This window comes from Agrilus planipennis, unplaced genomic scaffold (assembly GCF_000699045.2).
Source record: "Agrilus planipennis isolate EAB-ADULT unplaced genomic scaffold, Apla_2.0 scaffold169, whole genome shotgun sequence".
NCBI classification, from domain to species: Eukaryota; Metazoa; Arthropoda; class Insecta; order Coleoptera; family Buprestidae; genus Agrilus; species Agrilus planipennis.
The window spans coordinates 400,982-424,498 of record NW_020438936.1 but is presented as its reverse complement, the minus strand read 5'-3'; the positions used below and the strand labels follow the sequence as shown (position 1 = coordinate 424,498).

Below are 23,517 nucleotides of genomic sequence, written 5' to 3'. Positions count from 1 at the left end.
ATATATATATTTTAATATAATTGTGCTTAATTATATATGCCAATTTTTATAGTTGTCTATATTGAATAACATATCTATTTAATTTTCGATATTCAGTTTTTGAATGATAAATATATTTGGTAAGTTGGCTCATATTACTAACATTGATAATACATTATATTTAAAATCATTTTGCTTAGTTTTCAAACATAAAAATAAATTGTTTATACTTCTTTATTTAACTTTTATTTTTTTTTTACTTTTTTTGTTTATTTATTAACATATTATGAAATGTACTAAATTTGGACTTCAAAATGAAAATTGTCCATATCTTCAATAATTTTGCATGCTCAATAAAGTTTGCATGAGAGAAACATGGATAGAATTTGGAAACATTGGCATATCCACTGTTACCTTTTAAATTAAGATAAGATATGGTGTTGCCAAGAATACTAAAGATAGTAGTAATAACTTATCCGAACCAAATGGTTTTACAAAGATCATCATTAATAGAGAATAGAAATCGCAATCGTCCGCTCCGCCATTGGGCCACTACTCATCAAGTTCCTTGTCTACGTGTAAATAGAATGCGTACTACCTTACTGCGCAACGGATTTGGACATTATAATGAGAAAAACCATTTCAAACTATACCCAAACTAATTAATAATGAGTTAAAACCAATCATTTCAACGTACGAACAATCCATTTTAATGTTGATAATGTTAATGTTATCAATTTATCTTGGCACCGGAAGGAATTTTGTCACAAGTTGGTATTTTAAATCCAATATTTCAAAAAGTTTTTAGTTATATTACTTCTTTATTCAAGTTTTCTTTGTTCTTTTTCTTGGTTAAACTTTGTTACATTTTGTTAAAGATTGTTATAAGTAGTTCTGCAAAAGCGAGATTGACCAGAGCAATACAAACAGTTCCTAGTATTGTAAATGGAGTAAACTTTTTGGAGTATTTCCTCAGAGAGAGTATGATACCCTCCCCAATATTGCAATGTATGGTATATAGGGGGATGAACCGAACAACTTCTTTTTAATTTTTTGCCTTAATAAAACAAAACTGCATCAAAAGCAAAATTCTGAGGTAAAATCGCGGCGAGGCGTAGATGTAAGTATGTCATCGTGTCGATCAAATTGTGCTAAAGCCGCGTCGTCTAGTGCCGCGTTACAAACTCGCAAGTATGTTGCCAGCCTATTAATAATCGATTCATAGATTAATAATTTCCAATTTCTAAAATAATCGATTAATCATATAAATAATCAATTAATTACAAATAATACATGTTAAGTCGAATAGTTAGATTTGATGGTTAGTCCAACATAACTACAGCAACAACACATGTCTTTTTTATATTACAAAAATATCTATTCATTTTTATGTTATACTTAGTCCAAATAAACAATAAAAACTCGACTGTTTCTGTAATTTGATTATTTCGATTAATGGATTATTTTTCGATTAATCGATTTCTGTTTGATAACCGATTTTTTTCCTAATCGATTATTCCAGTCAATCGCAGCAACAGATTACTTTCCTACAATTGATAAAGTCGATTATTAAATATTCTTTTTGCTAGCAAAATAAAATTAATAATTGATTTAATTAACAAGGGGTTTCAGACAAAACCGGCCCTAAAAAATTTTGCATCCCCTAGAGACCGTTTGAATACAAAAGAAAGCAAATTTATAAGGGAAGACATTCATTTTGAAAACAAAAATTTTAAGGGGAAGGGGCGTNGGGAACTGTTACCCACCTTAACCTAGCCTAGCATGAATTGGAATAGATTATGTTTTTAAGTAGGGTAGGTTAGGTTAAGGTGTGTAACAGCCCCTACGCTTAAAATTTTTCTTTATAAACAATTGTTACCTAAAAACGAAAAAAAGTAAAAATTGTGTCTCCCCTGAGTAAAAGGTAATTTTTAGATCCCCAAAATGACCCTAAATACATAAAAAAAAATTTAGAACACTTAAATTGGAGCCTCAATTCTAATAGTTTAAATTGTAACAATAAACTGTAGGCATTTTTAACCACCAAAACAACATTTTAATGTTGCCAATGTTTTTCGGGATCCTTAAGTTACAAGAGTAATCATTGATACGTGATACCATCCCTACGTTACTTTTATTTATTATTTTTGACCCTTGACAACAACAAAAAAAGGAAGGCTTCCAAGTCGTACGGTTTTATTATAATTTTCTGACTTACCGGGAGTACGTTGTTGCCGTTGTTCAAACGGCGCAGGAACTACTTGAAACACTTCCGACATTTCAGCGGGTGCGTCCTTACCCTCCGCCCGCCTCTGAATCTGGTGCAGTTGCTCCAAATGAAGGTGTTTCAGCGACTTGATGTGCTGGAGCAGCGGCAGACGATTAGCCGCGGAAAAGCCGCACAGATTGCAGTGAAAAACGCGCGGCTGATCGGGACGCAACGGCGAACTACGCTCTTCTAGGAATCGCAAAAGCGCGACCCCCGCCTCGTGTCGACTACCCGCCGAATGGAGTTGTAACTTATGCGCGGAATTCGTGTAATAATCACAGGCGTTGCACCGGATCTGGACACCACCAGGGGCCGATGCATATTTCAGCTTCCACTCGTTACGGAGACCGCCCTCTTTCACGTGGTTGACGTGTTGCAGTCTCTGCAGGTGCTTATCAGTCTTACAGTGTAATTGGAAATTGGCTTTGAGATTGGTTTTGTACGTGCAAAGTTTACACACGTAATGACCGGCGATCACAGCTAGGATTTCTTGTTCTCTAAGTCTGGTACGGTCCTGGGCCAAATGTCTGCCCAGGTCCTCCAAACTGTCCGTACTGAATAAGTTACAGACGCAGCAATGGAAGGTTTTCTGAGGATCCAGTTCCGCCGGTTCCGGTGGTGGTTCCATCGTTTCCGGATTTAGACCGAGGTCCGAGTGAGAAGTCATGTCTGCGGGTCCCGCGTGACCGGGAAGTTGACCGCCCGTCATCATTTGAATCAGCAGCGCTTGATTGTACGCCATATCAGCTAAGGCAGCTTCCGGTTTATCCCCCAAACCGGGATAGATGCCGTAAAGGTTTTCCATATGTTGAGATTGCTGCTGATGGTGGATCGCAGATAGCGTTTGCATATGTTTGACGTTTTGTTGTAGTACTAACATATTGTGCGTATGTTTCTCCGACGTCATGTGTATTCTTAGGTTGCGTGCAACGTTCGTTTCGTAGTTGCAGACATCACAGCGAAAACTAGGTTTAGGTTTGTGGCCACTGCTAACGGGAGAGTGGTGCAGCGAGGGCGCTTTTGGCGAAGCCTGCCGCGACTCGGTATTGGGCGCACCCCCGTTTTGCAGTTCTTGCATGTTATTCAAATGTTTATCTGACTGCATATGAATACTAAGGTTACCTTTGGTTGTGGTGGAATAATTACAAACTTCACAGCGGTACGGTTTGTAGCCGCAGGTGTAGGTCTCGCCCCGAGCCAATCGGGGATGCGGCTGACCCGCTATGCAGTAAATACAACTAGTTTCAGTCTCAGGGTGTTTTTCTTTCATATGAATCTCCAGTGTCTCTTGGTATTTGTAATGCCAGTTGCATTTTGGACACTTGAGCGTTTTGCAAGAGTTCCGGCTGTGCACATTGCCCAAACCGGCCGGTCCTAACCGTCCCGATGCCAATATCATTTCGCATCGTGGACAGTCGACGCCAGAAGGTCGTCCCTGCAAATGTTCCGGACAGACTCCTATCGTCGTTCCGGAGAGAAACGCGGGCGGCGGAGCGAAGGGCGGCGACGGGGACTTCCCCGGCGTATTACGCGACGACACGGGCGTTATCTCCGACGAGGGCGACATTTGTTCGGAACGTGACACGGGAACAGGAACTGAACACATATGATTATCGGAGACCTGTTGCGAGGACGACGTTCCGAACGGTTCCAATAGCGAAACGATAGGTTTCTTATCAGCACCGACGCACTGGAGGATCGCGGAACAGTCGGCAGACAAAATCTCGCGTTCTGCGTCCTGAAGATGGACACCGTGTTCGGACTGCGCGTGGTTGGCAAAGGAACGCGCGAACCCGAAACTCAGTTTGCACACGAAACACATCAGGATCGGCTTGACAGGTACGGATGTCGGCCTGGGAGGTCGTGCGTCTCTCAATGCTATCACTCGGTAACTGTGCACTGCCGGTTGTTCGGCCGGTTGCCTGGTGGCCTGTCGGAGAAGACGCGACACGTAAACGGCCTGGAGCGGCGGAACCACCTCGGGAACGTTAACGGAAGCGCTCTCGCTCTCGCTTTCGGAATCTTCGATAATGTAGGCCGAACCGTCAGGATTGTAGACGATTTTTCCCGAGAATTGCTCCACGTCCGAATTTCCGCCCCCGTGTTGTTCCTCTTGTGATTGCGATATGGCAGGCGAAGGCAAGGTGGTAGAAGGCGGAGGCGACGGCGATGCACCAGGTGCCGCGGGCGGTGGACTGGCTTCCTGTTCTGGGCTCATTGTGGCGGTGGCGGCGGCGTTTCTTATCTCCGACGACGACGAAGCCGACGGGGCCGTCGTCGAAACGCTGGCGATGGTCGATGTGGCGGTGGAGGTGGCGATGACCTTATGCCGCTGCTCGGTGCGGCCGCCGGCGGGACTGAGCTCAGGCGCCGCGGACAAAGTGGGCATCGCGGCACATCACATGCTCGCCCGATGGACGCGCTGAAACAATTGAAGAAATGCCAAATAAGCACGACAGCTGTAAAAAAACGCGATAAATCAATCGATAATTCACCAGCATCTTAATATTAATAGTTAAAATCGATTCAGTTTGGTAGAAATGTCAATTTTAAGGAATAAATAGTTTAAATCTAAACTTCACTGATCTAAACATATTATCGTTTTCAAGTNGTGGATAGAGAAGGTTAGAAATGAAGAGGTAATAGAAAGAATAGGAGAACAGAGGGTTCTATGGAAGTTAATAAGAAATAGGCGAAATAGGCTAGTAGGACACCTTCTCGGGCATAAAGGTCTAGTCGGAGACATATTAGAGGCAGAAACGAGAGTTTGATCTAAACATATTATCGTTTTCAAGTGTTATCAACTCACACTAGCCGTTTACTCCAATCATATCGATAAATTGTTTGAAACGGCTAAATATTATCTCAAGAATTTAAATATTTGACCAAATCTAATCCTATTACTGATGAGTCTTAATTTTTCAGTATTGGTCTTGGCCTTGCGAAAATGCGAGACGAAAACTAATACCAAAACTGTCTTTATACTAGTAAGACCAAGAACAAGACCAAATGAACAAGACCACGGCTGAAACCAAGACCGAATGAACAAGACCAAGATTAAAAATTAGGAGGGCAAACGAACAAGACCAAGGCTAAAGACTAATAGGTCAAGTTATACATTGGAAAAAGGGTAAGTTTTCGCGTTTCTATATACTTTCACAGCTATCAACACAATTTTCTTTAAATCTGTGACAGAGAATTCCAACAATTAGGGTAATTATGGTGTCTTAAATACTAAAATTTGTGTTTAAAATAATTATTAAAAAACACGTATCAGATCAAATAACCAAGATCAAGATTTGAGTAAAATTAAGACCGAATCAGCAAGACCTAAGCCAACACCAAGGGTAGAAGTATTTGAGTAAGATTAAGACCGAATCACCAAGACCTAAGCCAATACCAAGACTAGGACTTGCTTTGATCATCACTGTATTTTTAGGGTTCCGTGTGTCCAAATGAAAAACGGAACCCTTGTGGGTCTGTTTGTCAATCTGCTCCGAATCTAGTGGACTGATTAAATTGAAATTTAGTACACATATGAACACAGACGCATAACGTAAATAAATTAATTTTGAACAAGGGGGTCATTTTATGGGGGCCAATATAAAAAAAATCTACAAACTGTACTATGTGACATATCAAATGAAATGGTTTGTTGTAAGGATCTTAAATATATTTTTTATATAAATTTAAAATAATTACTTTTAAAGTTATTTAAGAAAATAAGTGACAATTGACCATTCTCCCCTTATCTCCGAAAGTACTGAACCTAGAATTTTGAAAAAAAATACAGAAAATAGTTCTTTACTTATAAATTACAGGAAAATTAATAAGAATAATTTGCAGTTTGAATGTATGGGAGAGAACATGATTTTTTCAAAACTACAATGTTATGTTGGTTCTCGGGTTAGTTAATACCAAGACTAGGACTTGCTTTGATCATCACTGTACCTAACCGTCGTAAAACTACAAACGAGTGACAACAGTATCGTTCTATTAAACAATTTTTTAAGTAGTCTGCTGTTGCCAAGATAGATCAAATACTCTTTCACCCATTTCTTATAAATTAACACTAAACTGTAATAGTAAATAGTGTAAATAAAATTATTTGCTTGAAGACATTCAATAAATTAAAAGTAGCACTGCAGTATACAAGTTAATATCAAAAGAAGTTCCTTTCGTAGGCGTTCGCGTAAATAAAAACATGCAATTAAAATTCTTTGTGAAACCAAACTTGAATTTTACAACACAGTAACTAAAATGTATCAATTTCATAGTTTGATCTAATAATTATTGTATTAACGGTTCTCTAAACTATTTCTTGTGAAAGATGTTTTTGCAGTACATAACGGTCAATTGTATGTTGTAGGTATCTAATCCATAAGATATATTTGATTATTGGTTTTTGATATCGATCCAAACAAACAGGCGTAACTGTAATAACGGAAAAGTGAATTTACCCACGAAAACAACGAGTACGCTGTTCACCTTTTTCAAAATTTCTTAGCAAATAAAGCAAGCAGTTCACGTGGTGAGAAAATGCCGTTATACAGAAACTGGTTAACATAAAGAATTTTTTTTTATTTCTTCCATTCGCATTTTTGTCACTGGTTCGTTGGCAAATCGTAAGTATACTCACGATAAGGGAAATTTCAATGTAACCATCGTATAAATAATATATATATTCAACAACTCCTTATCTTTGTCCTGAAACTTACTTAAGTACAAATAAAAAGGTTTATGTTGTATTTAATGTGTACCTATAACTTAGATATGAAAGGTCTCCGTTTCGCGAAATCTAACGAAAAGCAATTACCTATTTGCAGCAGTGTAACTTGAATTATTGTAGATCAACAAATACACTAACTGAATATTACTTCAATAAATATAAATAGTACTTAATATCAACAATATAAAGCAAAGGATAGCGCAGGGTCGAGTCGCCTTCAATAAAAAGAAGTCACTTCTATACTCGCGAACGGTTAATTTAGCAATCCGAAAAAGATTGTTAAAGGTGTATGTTTGAAGCGCGGCGCTGTACGGGTGCGAAACATGGACAGTGGGAGCGGCGGAAAAGAAAAGATTAGAAGCGTTCGAAATGTGGTGTTACAGGCGAATGATGAGGATACCGTGGATAGAGAAGGTTAGAAATGAAGAGGTAATAGAAAGAATAGGAGAACAGAGGGTTCTATGGAAGTTAATAAGAAATAGGCGAAATAGGCTAGTAGGACACCTTCTCGGGCATAAAGGTCTAGTCGGAGACATATTAGAGGCAGAAACGAGAGTTGGGAGGGGCAGAGGTAAGCCTAGATTAGATTACTGTTCGCAAATAGTTAAGGATGTGGGTTGTTCTACTTTTAGGGAAGATTAGCTCAAGATAGGAAAAAGTGAAGGAGCGTGTCCAACCAGTTTTAGGACTGACGACCTTATGATGATGAATATCAACAACTTTTAACAAAATAGACGATAATATAGATCCGGCTACTAATTCTTCCCCAGCAGTATCAGTAATGAAGAAAAAACAATACTGTGGTGAAGGTTTCTTGTAAAATTTAATTGAAAAACTTTCACCCTAGAATTGCTAGCCTTTTCTACAATTGGTAGGCAAGCCTTATCGCGTTTACCTTGTACGTTTGGAAAACAACGACTCAGTTTTAATTCTATTGATTCTAATCATGTTCCTCTACAACAATGACAATGATGCTGCAGATAAACCACGAATAGTGACGACCAGCGGTTTTAAGAGATGCAAACGTCGGAATCAATGGACGAGGTGTTTTCTCACTACGCAACCCAAGGTCACGGTTCTTGTTATTCTAAATTAAGTTGGTCCAGCTGCACAGAATTTGTGAAATTATGTCATAATAAAGAAACTCCTAATAGAGTAATGTACCTACCGTTTGGAAGCAAACTATACTATTTGATGTTTTAACTCATATAAGTTGTTAGCGATATTTAAAAGATTACATTCGAGCATTTCTTGTAGGTAACAGTTGGAAATTTTTTGAAGTAAACTACTCCTGAAGAGATAAGTAAAGTAATAATTGACTTCCATTTGAAAGGAAATGCTGTATAACGCTAATTTGTAAGGTATGAAGGCTTTTCTTTTCATTGGTTAAAACTTAGTTTGATATAGGAACTAAAAGTCTATAAGCAATTTTTATGATATCATAAATTTGTATTAATTTTAATTTTAATAGAAATTTAACATTACCGATTTTTTAATTTTTTTGAGAAAAGATTCATATTCAAGTATGGATAAAGTCGTAAACAAAATTAAAAGCGCAGTTACATTGTAGATAATGTGTGTGTTAAGAAATTCTTTACAATTTACAATCATTGTACTGCGTAAGTACATTAAATGTTTTTCTTTTTCACTCTCTAAGACATCGTTCCTAATTATATGTAATTTAAGAATGGAGAAGGAGAATGGATGATAGAAGGCCATTTGTGGAGAACATCGTATTATACAAGAGACCAACAATTTCCGAAAAGTGCAGATGATGAGGAGGCTGCTGGACGAGCGCGAAACTAACCATCCAATAATTACTAATTCCCACACTAACCCGCTCTAATCATGCAATAATTACACACTTTTTGTTCGAATTGTATTCCTTCTCCTTTTTCTCGTTGTTCCTCGAACCAGCATAGCATTTTTCGTGGCTATTCTCACGCAGTTCTTGTTATTCTTACTTTGTTTTGTTCGATAAATTTTTTTCAGATGAGTATTGCATCTTTGCAAATTGTATCTATTGCTAATAGGATATTATCATTATACCTACATAATTCTACCTTTTTAGGGTTCCGTGTGTCCAAATGAGAAACGGAACCCTTGTGGGTCTGTTTGTCAATCTGCTCCGAATCTATTGGACTGATTAAATTGAAATTTAATACACATATGAACACAGACGCATAACGTAAATAAATTAATTTTGAACAAGGGGGTCATTTTATGGGGGCCAATATAAAAAAAATCTGCAAACTGTACTATGTGACATATCAAATGAAATGGTTTGTTGTAAGGATCTTAAATATATTTTTTATATAAATTTAAAATAATTACTTTTAAAGTTATTTAAGAAAATAAGTGACAATTGACCATTCTCCCCTTATCTCCGAAAGTACTGAACCTAGAATTTTGAAAAAAAATACAGAAAATAGTTCTTTACTTATAAATTACAGGAAAATTAATAAGAATAATTTGCAGTTTGAATGTATGGGAGAGAACATGATTTTTTCAAAACTACAATGTTATGTTGGTTCTCGGGTTAAAGTTCCGTAGGTCTGAATGAAAAACGGAACCCTTATACAAGACGATATCATGTTTACAGTAATTTCATGGGTACCGCATAGTACATATTAATACACACAACTATGTGTAGTACATACACACATGCATAAATATATAATACTAAAAACTTGCCAATTGCATTAAAATCTCTTGGCACCGCGTACAGTGTTCTTCTTTTCTTTTCTTTTTTGTTTAATTCGAGTTCAATAAGTAAGTACAAATGTATTTTGTGAGACAATAAGCACTTCTACATATCAAAAACTTATACAGGTGTTGTTCTTTAGATAACAATAACATAAGTTATACAATGTGTAAACAAACGAATACATTTTGTAACATCATTTTGACAACCAAATTACTCATATGGAAGGTAATCGGTGACTCATAATGTAGAGATGTAACACACTTTTCTTATGCTGCATTTTATTAAGGTCATTAGATCAAGAGAGAGCTTTCACTAAATAATTATGGGAATGAGAAGGTAAGGCACAGAAATCATTCAGTTTGATTTACTTATCCATAACGCTTAGTTACGTTGTAATAATCATTCACAAAAGATATAAACTTAACGCATAAATTCTTCATAAATCTTTGTACTAATTGGTTTACACACATATTAAACAAATATGGATTTAAAATCAGCATACGAACTTACATATATTTTAAAAAAATTTAATAGGTACTACAAGTCACTAACTAATTTGTTAATTACTTCATTTAAATGAAACATTTTGCTTTTGCGCTTTAAAAGTCCTTCCTATAGAATATTATTTCCAAAAAGCAATCACTTTTCAAAAATCGCAAACTTGTTGTTTTCTGTTTTTTACAAGGATCTCAAATATACATGTATGTATTTAAAATTAGTTTATTATCATCTTATATCCAGCTTGCAAATTTGCATAAACTTCAATTGTCGTATCAGTTTTATTTTATAGGCGAATTTTTCTGAAGGGACACCCTGCACATTTAATAGACCTTCTTAAGATAGTAATAGGATTTTAATCTGTTATTTCTAATTTGAAATATTTTTATACGTCGAAAGAACGAGAAACATCTAATCGAAAATAAAGATTCTAAAGTCTGAACTGCAGCAAAGTATGTTTTATGTTATCTTACCAAAATGATTATACAACATTTTAATTCCAGTAATATTTTATAGGAAATTAGTTATCTCTCAAATTAGTAGGTATTTATACAACTAAGGTAAGTTTATTAAGGAGAATACTTATCCAGTTATGTGATAAATAATAACATTAATAATTATAAAAATACGGAAAATACTGTATTAACTGGTAATCCAACTATCTTCAGAGTTGTTTTTTTAACCTCGAATTTTTTCATTTCAAAATCTAATACACAACCAAATTTTAAAAAAATACAACGTATAATTATACAACACGCTACCGAAGTGAAACTTCTTCAAACATACAAACATACCGGGATTAGGGGTTAAGGATTGGTTTAATGGTATTATTTGTACACTATGAATTTAAATTTTACACTGTACATGCCGGAGTTGCCTGTAACGAACGTTGCATTGAAGCTCACGGCTCAAGCGAACCCCATTACGAACTCGACTACATGGCCGAATAGAGGGGGGACATCCGTTGCATGATTTCGTTACATAGCAACTCGCATGAAACGAACTTACCCTACCGTGCGTAAAAACGTTTCTCATCAAAAAATTTACGTCAATCAAAAAATCAAAAGTTAGGGTTATTTGTTTCCTAGTTAACAGTTTTATTTTTAATTCTAAAATAAGATGTCAGTTAAGACAATTATTTATTAAAGACCCCGCGTATACTGCTCTTATGGACAACAATTTTAATTCTAATTATATTATCTGTTGTGTACAGTGGCTATTAACTGAATAACAAAAAATAACCTTCCTGTCTTCTAAATTGTAGATTGTATAATACGCTTGATTGCGAATTACAATAACGAATAAAAAATGTAATTAGTCGCGTAATTAAAATAAGTCGGAATTAATCGGATGAAATTATTTCCATGCAAATAAGATGTGACGCTATCGAGTGTTCTTAGAAAAATTTTTTAATTATCATTCATTCGCTGAACAACACCAAATGATCGATTTGTTGTTAATTGCAAAATTACCTCGCTGTAGGCGAGTTTTACCATCTAAAGTAATTAAAAGTGGGTTCCAAGAATTGAACTGAAGGAGATGAATATACTTTTCAATTATGAATTAAAATACCGATGATTTGTCTACGTGTTACTACTCAAGAAGCTGAAGATGTTTTTAATTTAGAAATGACAATAACGTAATTATAAATTATGCATAACCAAGGTAACTAACCATAAGAAGACGTGATTAACATAATGTTATCCTTACAAATAACAAGTGCTAATTCAGAATTAAAAGTTAAGGAAATCTTTCTTCTTTACACATGATATTTAAATAATTTTGTTAAAATCATGTTTCAATAAAATGGATTAATACAAGATGTAAAACCTAGAAATAACAGTAAGCATTTTACAGTAATTCAAAGTCTGTTATAAATCTACAGATCATACACACATAGTATATAAATAAAATTTAAGTGTTTGTATTATCTAAAATCTATTTTCAAGTATTTTCATATGGTGCAATGTATTATTTGTGGAATTTAAGTTATTGCTGGCTATGAGTAATTTTATAAAAGTGTATATTTATTTTTTCAATATAATAACAAAAAACACAACGTAATGAATCTTTTATGATAAAGATCTTAAACGTCTTGTTCCTTACTTTAAAAGTGTGGAATCACAATTCAAACTGTGAATGTTACATATTTATGCTATTTTCTGAATGGTACTGATAACATTAAATCGATTAAACCTTTTTTTAAGAGATATTTTAGAAGTTATGAAACAAAAGTATTTCATAACTGTAATCACTTATATGTGAAATGTAATTTCCGACTCCTTTTTATCGTTATGACTTCATCAACCGCAAAAAGAGCAAATTACCACTACTACTAGTGTAAATTCATTTTAATGTTTCGTTTTAATTAAATAGATTATATCTCAAGGCCGTTGTCACATTTTTCAAAGAAAATATTCAACCTCCAACGTCTTAAGTTTGCCCTCAAACTCACAATTAAACATAATATTACAATTAAAAAGTTTTTTTTTTTGGTGTAACTACAACAAATTTACGGTTTTAGGATTTTTCCTTTTACTTGTGCTAAAGGACATTGCTTCTTGTCAAATTTCATTATTCTAGGTCAACAGGAAGTAAGTATAGGTCAAAATACGCGGCATAAACGGCCGTATCCTTTGATTGCGTTGACTTAGAAGTTTGATGATTTTACAGCTCCAAAGGATTGATGACTTGATTATTTGATATTATATATATATACAGGCAGACAGACAGACAAACGGACAATGAAGTGGTCCTATAAAGGTAAAAGACTCTAAAAATGTATTTTAACAAATTTAATATTGTCAGTGGCGGCACAAATGTACGAGCGGCCAAATATTTTTTTTGTATTAGATAGAATCTCGCCGCGCAATAATGCTAGATGTTCCAATTTCTTGGTATTTGTACCATAATTTTTAATAATTTGTACCATGTAGCAAAAGCTGAAACCCGAATTGTCAATCGGTCAAACCCTAACGGTTCATTTTATGATAGGTACGAAGGCCGTTATTATACTTCAAGCTCCCATGACACAAAAATGTACGCTGGACCAAAAGGCAGAAACACGAATCGTATGATGGACACCAGATTTCGCCTTTGTCTAGTTTAACAAAATATTGCAAAAGTATGGAGAAAATACTTATGGTCCTAGTCACAATAAAATACTGACGATCAGAATCGTGATGGTATAATCTATTTAGAGAATCAAAACCTTTAAAATTTTTCATAAATCCTGAGATGAATCTGAGTCTTTTTGTATATACACATTCTCACTGCAATTTCGGCCAAATTAAATAAAAGATCTTATACTTCATTTGCTTTCTCTAGCAATATGCCCCTTCCAATGTCTTGGACGCGCGCTGGCAAAATCGTAGGTAGGGAGAAAAAAGCTCATTATACTCTCGACTGTTGTTCATTAAACATACTTTTTTATATAGTAGCTGCCAAAAGTTTTGTTCAATCATGAATAGTAGTGCGAGTCGAAAACAAGCGTTAAAGCATAACATATAAATAAACATCATCTCTATTTTCAGTAGTAATTGTTACCAATAACAGCACATTTAAGCAATGCAATTTTAGTGGATAAAATGGTCAATTTTTCCGTGCAGTACTGTACGGATTATACGCTCCTCACCGGTTAAGAGTTTGGCCGAGAGTTGTCTCCTTCCTGTTCTGGCCTAGTGCTGTTCTTTTTTACTTTGCGCCGGTCAAACTGAAGGTCACATCGCTACAGAAAGTAAACGAAGTATACATAATAATGAAAATTCACCCTATGCCACTGCATGTTGTTATAAGAATGTTTAAAGAAAAATTACTATAATTTTTCAATATTTAACGTCCTATATCTCTTAAATCAAAAGATACTTCTTAAAGTCTGTGAAGCAGAATTACCCTATTTTAATGTCTAGAATATATATTTACTTGTTCGAAGGGACATTTTTTAAGAATGGTCTTGTATAGGCATCCATGTATGTATATTTTTTTACAAAATGACTAACTTCAAACGAGTTATTGCTAATTACTATACAGTCAAAGAACAATGAGTCACTCTGCACGTAATTGTCTAAGGACACTAACCTAACGCTAAACTACACATTTTTTAGAATTTAATAATTATTGTCGAACAAATAAAACGAACAACAACAAAAAATATAAATAAGACAATGCATCACGGAAGCAGTAATAATTACACAGATACTAGTTACAATGACAAACAGCAGCATCACACAGTTCTGATGTTAATCAATTTAGTTTCTCTTCTACTGTAGGTATATATATATACGTACGTAGAAACGACAAAGCACAACATCAGCCTTGATCTTTCCTCTTTAACCTAACGTAAGTAAGTAAATCTTTTCATCGCAATGCAAATATGAGTAGGTGCACGAACACATGCAATAATACGTACACTACAATATACATTACATAGTTGGTCTAGTAAGTAATAATATCCACACTGATTTGTCTTAAGGTCTGTCGCATTACATTTTTTGCCCACGCATATTTGTTGCAATTAAAATAGTCGCGATGTGACATACCGTGTTCAATTAATGTGTAATTTAAACGCTTACTTCATTTGGAACTATACCTATAATTTACTACCATAATTCCATACTTTTATATTTAGAATGTTTAGGATAGGTAAAGTTATCAAAATATCCCTAAAAAAATAACCGATAAAATCAACGTTCGGTAGAGTTAATTCAGAATGTCATGAACTTTAGCCTTGTTTGTACAGTGACAAAATTTCACTTGCTCCTCGGCTAGAAATTACTTCAGGGAATCCAACTTATGAGCAAATCCGTATCAGATTTTCCGTAATACGCCCATCTAATTAATTCCTAATCAGAGTACAATACTCCATACCTTGATCTAGCTACCTAATCAGGAACTGAGCAGCGTATAGTATCATTTATCTGATCAGACTATCTGATCAGTTTCTGATCAAAGTACAGCACTCTATCCGTTGGTCCAGCCTTTCATATCTTTTCCTTTGATCCGTCTATTTGATCAGTTTCTGATCAAAGTACAATACCTTGTCTCTTGATCCTGATTCGAAGTGGTCTGTATTCTGTCGAAACTGCCAGACGCGGATCGCGATTTCGATCTTTTTGGATCTCATCAGCGCGTCGTACAGACCACTTCGGATAATTTTATTCGATTAAGCTAACGTGCCTATCACGTTGAGGTTGGCTACGCCGGGATTCGTTTTCAGCAAGTAGATATCCACACAAGTGGACCTTGTTGGAGCATACGTAATCCAAAAATGTAGCATCGTGCTACAGATGGCGTTTACTGCGCCATTTGTAGTATTTTCTTAAACGCACTGTTAAGACAGCAGGTAAAAGTTGGTCTGTGTTCTGTCGGAGCTGCCTACGACGCGCTGATGAGATCCAAAAAGATCGATATCGCGATCCGCGTCTGGCAGTTTCGACAGAATACAGACCACTTCGAATTATTTTAAAATAGTAATATTTATTTAATGCCAAATTAATATGTAAAAACAAAATTAATCCTGATCCTTTGGACGGATCCGAAAGGATCTTTTGACCGTGAATCTTTGAAATGGATCCAGCATGGATCTGTGGAACGCATGGATCTTTTAAAGAGATTCTGTATGGATTATATATGGTGTGACGATTCTGAATCATATCTGGATCAGGAATCCTGATTTATCCGTGATCAGTTTTCAACCAATCCTTACCCGAATCTGACCCTATACTGAACTATGGATGAAGTTTCCGCTACAAAAACCACTAATTTTTCAAAATTGGGAAGTTATTAATTTCAGACTCATTTCCGAAAACTGAGTATTCATCAGATAAGATTAGAATCATAAGGATCATAAGATCATAGGAAGCTAAATCTCAATAAACTACGTTGAATCATAAAAATCAGTTGATAGGAAAAAATCGCCGACTAGAAACGTTTTTTATTTTGACCAGTTATTGGGCATTCTGCCCAAGTATGCAACTGAGTTTCGTTGCACTCATAGAAAGCAAAAGGTCGTCTGTTGCAAGCACCTCTTCGTGTCACACGGATTCCTAGCTTTCGATGGTACTTGTAAGCAAGAGAAGAAGCCAGGCCAGGCACAGACAGACATTCATTATTTGTGGACATAATTTTTTTTTTTAATTCTCAGTCTTATTCAGTTAATTACTTCATTAAATATACAGACGCACGGATCGAGAGGACGTGTTGAATAGAACGGCGTGCCCGCTGCGCGCTTTCCCTTCATAACAAGACAAACAACGTGCGATGGCTCTTCAAGTATCTTGCCGTGTTTAATTGGAATTCTGTTATTTGCTTTTTAATGATAATTATGATATTTGTACTGTTAATCACGTACATACGTGACTGCGAGCGTTCTTAAATACATTCGTGATCGCCAGTATTTTCTTCGACGGTCGTCCAAACGGACGGTTTAATGGTAGATTCTTGATCGTAAACAACCTCGCGACGCTACAAGACGATGATGGTCCAAAGTGTTTGGAAAAACATTTATTTAACTTCTCGTCTTCTAAATATCAACCAATTATTCATTTTATAACATTTTTTCTTCTCCAACATCGAAATGTAATAAAAAAGTACAGAATATGCATGTCAGCAGGCGCGTACCTGGAGAGGGGAGGGGGGTTATTGAGTTAAACCCCCCTCCCCCCCGGAAAATTAAAAACTACCCTAAACAAGAAGTCATTACACCATAATAGAAACAAGTGGTAGTAGTTACTATAACAAGCAGTAAAATTTATTTTTAGAAATATGTAGAGGCCAGTGGCAGGAAGGAAATGTAATTTTGTAAGAAATATGGTTTATGGTGAGGGTGCGAATCGAGTAAGCGTGCCTTTTTGGACGATCGGAAAGAAATGAGAGATTTTCAGCAAACTGTGCATGAAAAAAAATTCTAATTGAAATTGTAACAGGCACCCTGATGTGTTAGCAATTTTATACACAATATACGCACTAGGGTGCTTCAAACAAAATTTTTATATTTTTTTCTAACTCTTACCCCCTCAAATGTTTCTATGTGATGTAAAAAAAATCCTCGCCAAGCATGAGACCTATAGCTCAAATCTAAGGGGTTGCTATTTCTATTTTAGTTTCCCATTTAATTTAATTTCAGTGGATAATTAATATAAACTAATATGGAACAAAATTATAATCCATGATTACTTGTAATCATACGATTAATTCATTTATCTTATTATTATTATGTGTGCTGCCACCTACACTACGTACTGAGAACCATTTTTGAAATTTGTAATATATAAAAATACAATACTGACTAATAGTTTGATTAAAAATTTTGAGGATTATGCAAAAAAAAAATAATTGCAAGATATTTTTTCAAATTTCAAAATTTAGTAATTTTTAAATGGCTGTAACTAGNCATCCCCCCGAACAAAAATCCTGTGTACTCCCCTGCATTTTAGAATATCAGTAGATATGTACAATTAGGTATTTGAAACTTTGACACAATGATGCCTAAAGATCTACAAAAACATCTTTTTCTGTTTCATTCAAACAGATGTAACAGGCACTTTTGTTGATATTACGATTTGTCAACTTCGAATTTCACTTTCAGGCGCACGCTGTTGTATGACGTCACTTTATAACACGGTGCCCTCGCTGTTACAACTGGGCGCTAATGTTCCGCCACACTTTTGTAGGTAACTAAAGTTTGTTTGGTGATACAGTTTTTCACTGTTCATTACAATTACATATAATTAACTTATGATGAACACTCAGATGAGATATAACTAATTAATTACTTAAAACTATTAAGAAACGCCAAGAATCCGATTTCTCGACTTCATATCCCAATTTTGAATGTTTTCGTACCTCTATTAAACATAAAAATACTTCATATTTATAAATACAGATACAGATACAATCGACATTAAGTATCTTAATAATTTTTTTTAATTTTGTTTTCTTAAGTAGAATAGGCAACAAAACGACTGCTTTTGGGTTGATAACAAATAAACTAGTCGAATTTTGTAACGCATACATATACGTAATAAACACGACTTTGTACTATTTTTCCTTTATAATTGAAAACTATTGATAATAGTTTCTAATTATACGATAATCACATTTAACGAAATCAAAAAGTAGATGCAGTATCTGATTAAAATCATTATCTATCACGTAAACAACTGAAGCAATAATTAGTTAGAATTTCAGAAGGATTTTTAAACTTTAAACCCTGATAGATAGAAAGATATCTACAAAAAATTTTAATATCTACCGAGAACAAGCTATATTAATGACGGTTTAATATTTTTAATATGAATACCAAAATAAAACTAATTTATCGAAAAAAATTCAAAATATTAAGATGGAAATGTAAAATACTTAACAGTAGATGACTTGCGCCGCCTAATTTTTAAAACCAGTAAGCAGAATTAGTCAAGAAAAATATTCTCAGGTTTAACACTGAAAAGAAGTTGTTTCGCTAGAAGGGTGCAAGGCTTTTGTTAGCATAATTTACCTGTTTCTTGGGATACATAATTAATCCAAAGTTCTTGAATTTCTAATGATTCTGAGAATACCTACGATGAAGAATTTGACTGTCGTATACCTAGAGGCTCCAAAAATCTGGTTTTTAGACAAACACTGGCGAAAATTTTGCTTTGTATCCGCCGTTTTCGGTTTTACTTTTTGTTCTCCCTTTTCTGTATTACAATTATTTTTTGCATACTTGTTAATATTCCGTAAAAACAAGTCACGCAAGCATTATCTAAATTAAAACGTAGCTGTAAGGGGTTGTGACTCATTACAATAAAAGAAAAAAGAGATCTATTTTGCTACATGACTTTAGGTACCACCTATAAGCATCAACACAAACAACTGTCAAATATATTCGCGTAACGGAGGTTCTGTAAAATAGAAAATAACTTTTAAATAATTCATATTTAACTTATTTGTTGTTTAGTTGCCGAATAACACCGGAAACGAATTTCAGCTTCTTACATAACTAATTAAATAAATAATATTTTCGAGGTACTTAGATGGCCTCCGATCTTTCTTAAACAACTTTTACACAGCTCAAAAGCTATACACTCCCATGAATAAAAAACGGACGTACGGAACCCTAATCCAACAACCAATTTAACATTGTAGTTGAAGAAAAAAAACATGTTCTCCCATATATTTAAACTGCAGATGTAAATTTGTACACACAATATTGTTTTGATATACCACGCTACGTTAAGACCGTAGACTTCTTATTAATTTTTCTGTAATATATAAGTAAAGAACTATTTTTTTGATTTTTTTTTTTAAATTTTAGGTTCAGTAGTTTCGGAGATAAAGGGGAAGGTGAATGGTCAATTTTTATCTACTTCCTCAAATAGAAAACTATTNAATTCATTTGAGACTCCTACAACATACCCTTTCGTTCCATATGTCACACGGCACAGTTTACAAAACTTTTTTTTAATTTTCTATTGGCCCCCTAAAAATGACCCCCATATTCAAAATTAATTTATTTAATTTATTTACGTTATGCGTTCGTATTTGGGTCACAGAAATTCATTTCTACTAAATTTCAACTTAATGAGTCCAGTAGATTCGGAGCAAATTGACTGTATTAGACGGACAGACAGACACACGAGTGATCTTATAAGGGTTCCATTTTTCATTCAGACATACGGAACCCTAAAAAGCATAAAAAATATATAAATAGCACGCAAGTTTACTGATATTTTTTTAATTAATTTTTTAAATGAATATCAACTCCTATTTTTTTGATATTATCCCTAACCGTACTTATAATCTAAGAAATCCCATTTCTGGGTCATTCTTTATGTTAATAACTTTTCCACTTACACACATTAATTAATTTGAATTTTTTAACTGTACACATGTTGTTAAAAGTGCACTCGAATGCTGTGGGATTGCTGTTTGATATTTTCAACTAACCCATTAAAGCATTCAATTCATTTCTATGTATTCTAATAAGGTCCAAGATTTTTTAATTTGGAATAAAGTTAGTCTCGGATTGACTCTAGTTGTAGCTGAATTTATTTTACAAAAACACCTTATTTTAAAAGCACTACAAGCTTCTACGGCTTTTTGGGTTTTTACAATATTTGAATGGTAAAGCAAAGGATTACAGTGTGTAATGTATTAAATCTCTATTATCTATTACAATATCTCTTACAATTTTAATTAAGTAAGTAGGATTAATTAATATCACATCCGATGGTTTTTATTTCAGTCACTATCACCGTCATGTGTTTTGTATTTAATTTTTTAAGAAATATGAATTATTAATTGCATTACAAAAACCCGACGTTATCTCGAGGATTTGTATTAATCACTGTTGGTGTATGACGCTGCAAAGCTGCCTTATGGTGATTATCAGAAATTATTAGATATTAATTATTCAAGAATGCGCTGTCTTGTGACATTTATCTTTACTGCAAGAGAATTATTAAGTATTATTTATATATTGCAGGATAGGTATTTAAAATACGATTTTCTTAATCAGTTACATATGCGATTGGTGTAACGTTTAGAATCAGGTTTACAAACAAAATGGCTAAAACCAGAGGGATTAATTAAAATGTTGATAACAAATCAGGAATCACAAGACGAATGTCGACGACAGCATCTTCCATCCTTTACTCAAGATGATTCCATAATTTTGTGGCATGGGGGGAAAGCACTTCACTTAAACCAATCAGAGAATCCTTTCTCGTAATAAGCTGCCTTAGTCATAGTACATACCAGTTCACACAAGATAATCAGATTATATGAAGAAATTTGTTATTTATACTGTATAGAGGTTAATATCTAATAATTTAATTACCATGAATGTGAATTAGCATTCAACCCTACATAGATTACCTCAAATTAATGACAAAAAATTATTTCTGCTGTCACACCCTCGTCGGGAATCGAACCCGGGATCGTTGGTTTCAGATGTCAATGTTCTTGACTACAAAGCTACGAGAAACGCGCCTATTAAGTTCCTGAATCAGAAACACTTAAGAATCCTAATACAAATTTCTGGGATCCTATAAAGATATCTACGCATTATAATATGGTACTTTTAGTCAGGTAACTACAATTTTGTTTCTTATGTGGAGACATAAAATTAACTTACCAACATACCTACTATAAATCCATAGATACAGAAAACATTATTACAGAGGGATAAACTGACGAATTAATAATAAATAGTAATTTTGAAAAGGATGTGCGCTTTTAATTTTTAGAATTTAATATTACAATTTTCGCCGTTCGAAGCTTTGTCGCGGTAGCCTGTTTCGCAGGCGGGTAAACCCTTTACCTGGAATTTTCTGTTTTTCTTTTTTTGTAGAGTTTTGTGGACACGTCGCGCGAAATTGTCTTTCGCTTGGGTTCTTGACGGTGGCAAACGGTGGTGCGACGGCGTGGTGGCAAACGGCAACACGAGATGAAACGATTAAACCGATTTTTAATGGTCGCCATTGTTCCAAGCGAACAGGCCGATGGACGTGTGTATAAATGCTCGAAGACTGCCAGACTAGCGGACCGATTTCGAATTTCGAATTATACATTAAAAAGAACGGCATTTGAAAGGGTCAGCGACGACAAACAGACGTCTCTTCCAATTGCCGACAATGTTACCTATAAAACAGTTTGTTGCGACAAGACTTAACATCATTTTGTACTCTGCTTACTCTCTTCTTTTTCTCCCTTGTTACAGCAAATGTTCGACAAACGATTTAAAAAAAAATTAAAATTTTTGCATTTTACATAATCTTCTTAAAATCACGGAAACATACACAAAGAATGATCCAACATACGGAAAGGTAATTATCATTAGCAAGTTATTAATGAATTATATATTAGTTTTATACTAAGTGTTAGCTATGATCGCTATTCAAATGTGATGAATGATGAACAGTTAGTCAAAATGCCTACTACATATTTTTAGAAGGCAATACAACCAAGATCAAGTAATGGCGACATTATAGGGAATTGTTCGTAACATTTTGTACATTTTCCATGAAGGAAAACACGACAAGACCAAGCTTAGTCCAAACATAGCCCAGGATTGTTCAATTCTGGTCGGAAATTGGCAACCAATATTGGACCAAGTTTGGTTTGGCATTGGACTGGACAGCCAATGCTGAACCAAGATTTTATGAACAATGCTAACCCAAGATTGGGTAGCCAATATCGGGCTAAGACTTGATGAACAATATTAGCCCAAAACTGGATAGTTAATATTGGGTCAAGATCCATAAAACCTTTCATCTTCCTGACACAAATTTCTGGGACAAAGGTTTTTGTCTAATTCTTATTTCACTACTTTTATATAAAAATAACTGATTTCTGCGACTTCGCCCAGCGTACTACACTAGATCAAATGATGCGCGACTGTCGCATACGTTACGAAGAAGCATAAACAGAAACTTTCACGTATGCGCACTGCGTAGCAAGAGAGAACGCAAAATTGCTTAAGGACATTGCTTTGTCTAAGTGTGTATAGTCCATTTCAATTTGTTAGAATTGTGACCTTGAAGAAATCTGCGCAAACAAGACATAAATAGTTGGAACAAGCTTGAACGAGCAGAGCTCCCAATGGGCGGTCTTAGGAGATCGGCTAGAACTGTACAGTACTAGACGAAAATGTTTAGCAATTTGTTAAAACAAAAGTGTATATACATTAACAATAGAAAACAAAGCAAAAGTTTTATAGGTGTGTAGAACGTTAAGTTAATTCACTTGTTATTATTTTTGGCTAAATTTTAAATAAAGCATATTCTTAAATTTTAACGAGGCAGTTTAAATAATTTTGCAAATGGTACTGTACACTTTTGTCTAGTTCTCGCTCGATGATCGGTGAAGAAACGAGCTCCGCAGACAAATATGATTGAATTTGGAATTATGCTACAGCGCATTCTAATAAAGGGAAGGGGCATATCTCTAACTTCTTGGAACGAACAGTATAAACTTTAATAACTTAATATTAAATAGGAATATCGTGATCATTGCTATTGGAGATAAAGACCAAGTATCTAAGGAATAAAACAAGAAACAACTGATGAAAGTCTATGCAATGTGATCCAATAATTTTACTTTCGCGATTGGTAGGAGAAGCTGAAAGAATGGAAAGAAGTTGACGAGACTGCTGATGTTAACGTCCGTTAGCTTATCACTTGTTGTTACCTCATCTGATCACTTTCGACACCAATATCGTCTATGTGTGTGGGTGAGTGTAAGTGTTCGTGTCGTTGTAGTAAACGTACACGTTTGTTCTGTATTATTATACGAGAGAGAGCTGAATGGTCACTGACTTCAATGGGGCAGTAAACCGTCCAAACTTAGGTCAGA

General features: G+C 34.8%; 1 protein-coding gene across 10 annotated transcripts in view; it reads right to left on the bottom strand.

The window, feature by feature from the left end:
• Positions 1–23,517, bottom strand: part of LOC108739418 (zinc finger homeobox protein 3) — a 339,092-nt gene that overhangs the window by 102,529 nt on the left and 213,046 nt on the right. For all 10 annotated transcript variants that reach the window (XM_018473313.2, XM_018473315.2, XM_018473312.2 and 7 more), the window contains one exon: positions 2,198–4,670. In XM_018473313.2, the coding sequence (XP_018328815.1) occupies positions 2,198–4,637 (2,440 nt within the window). In that variant the 5' untranslated portion in view covers positions 4,638–4,670. The remainder of the gene's footprint in view (positions 1–2,197; positions 4,671–23,517) is intronic.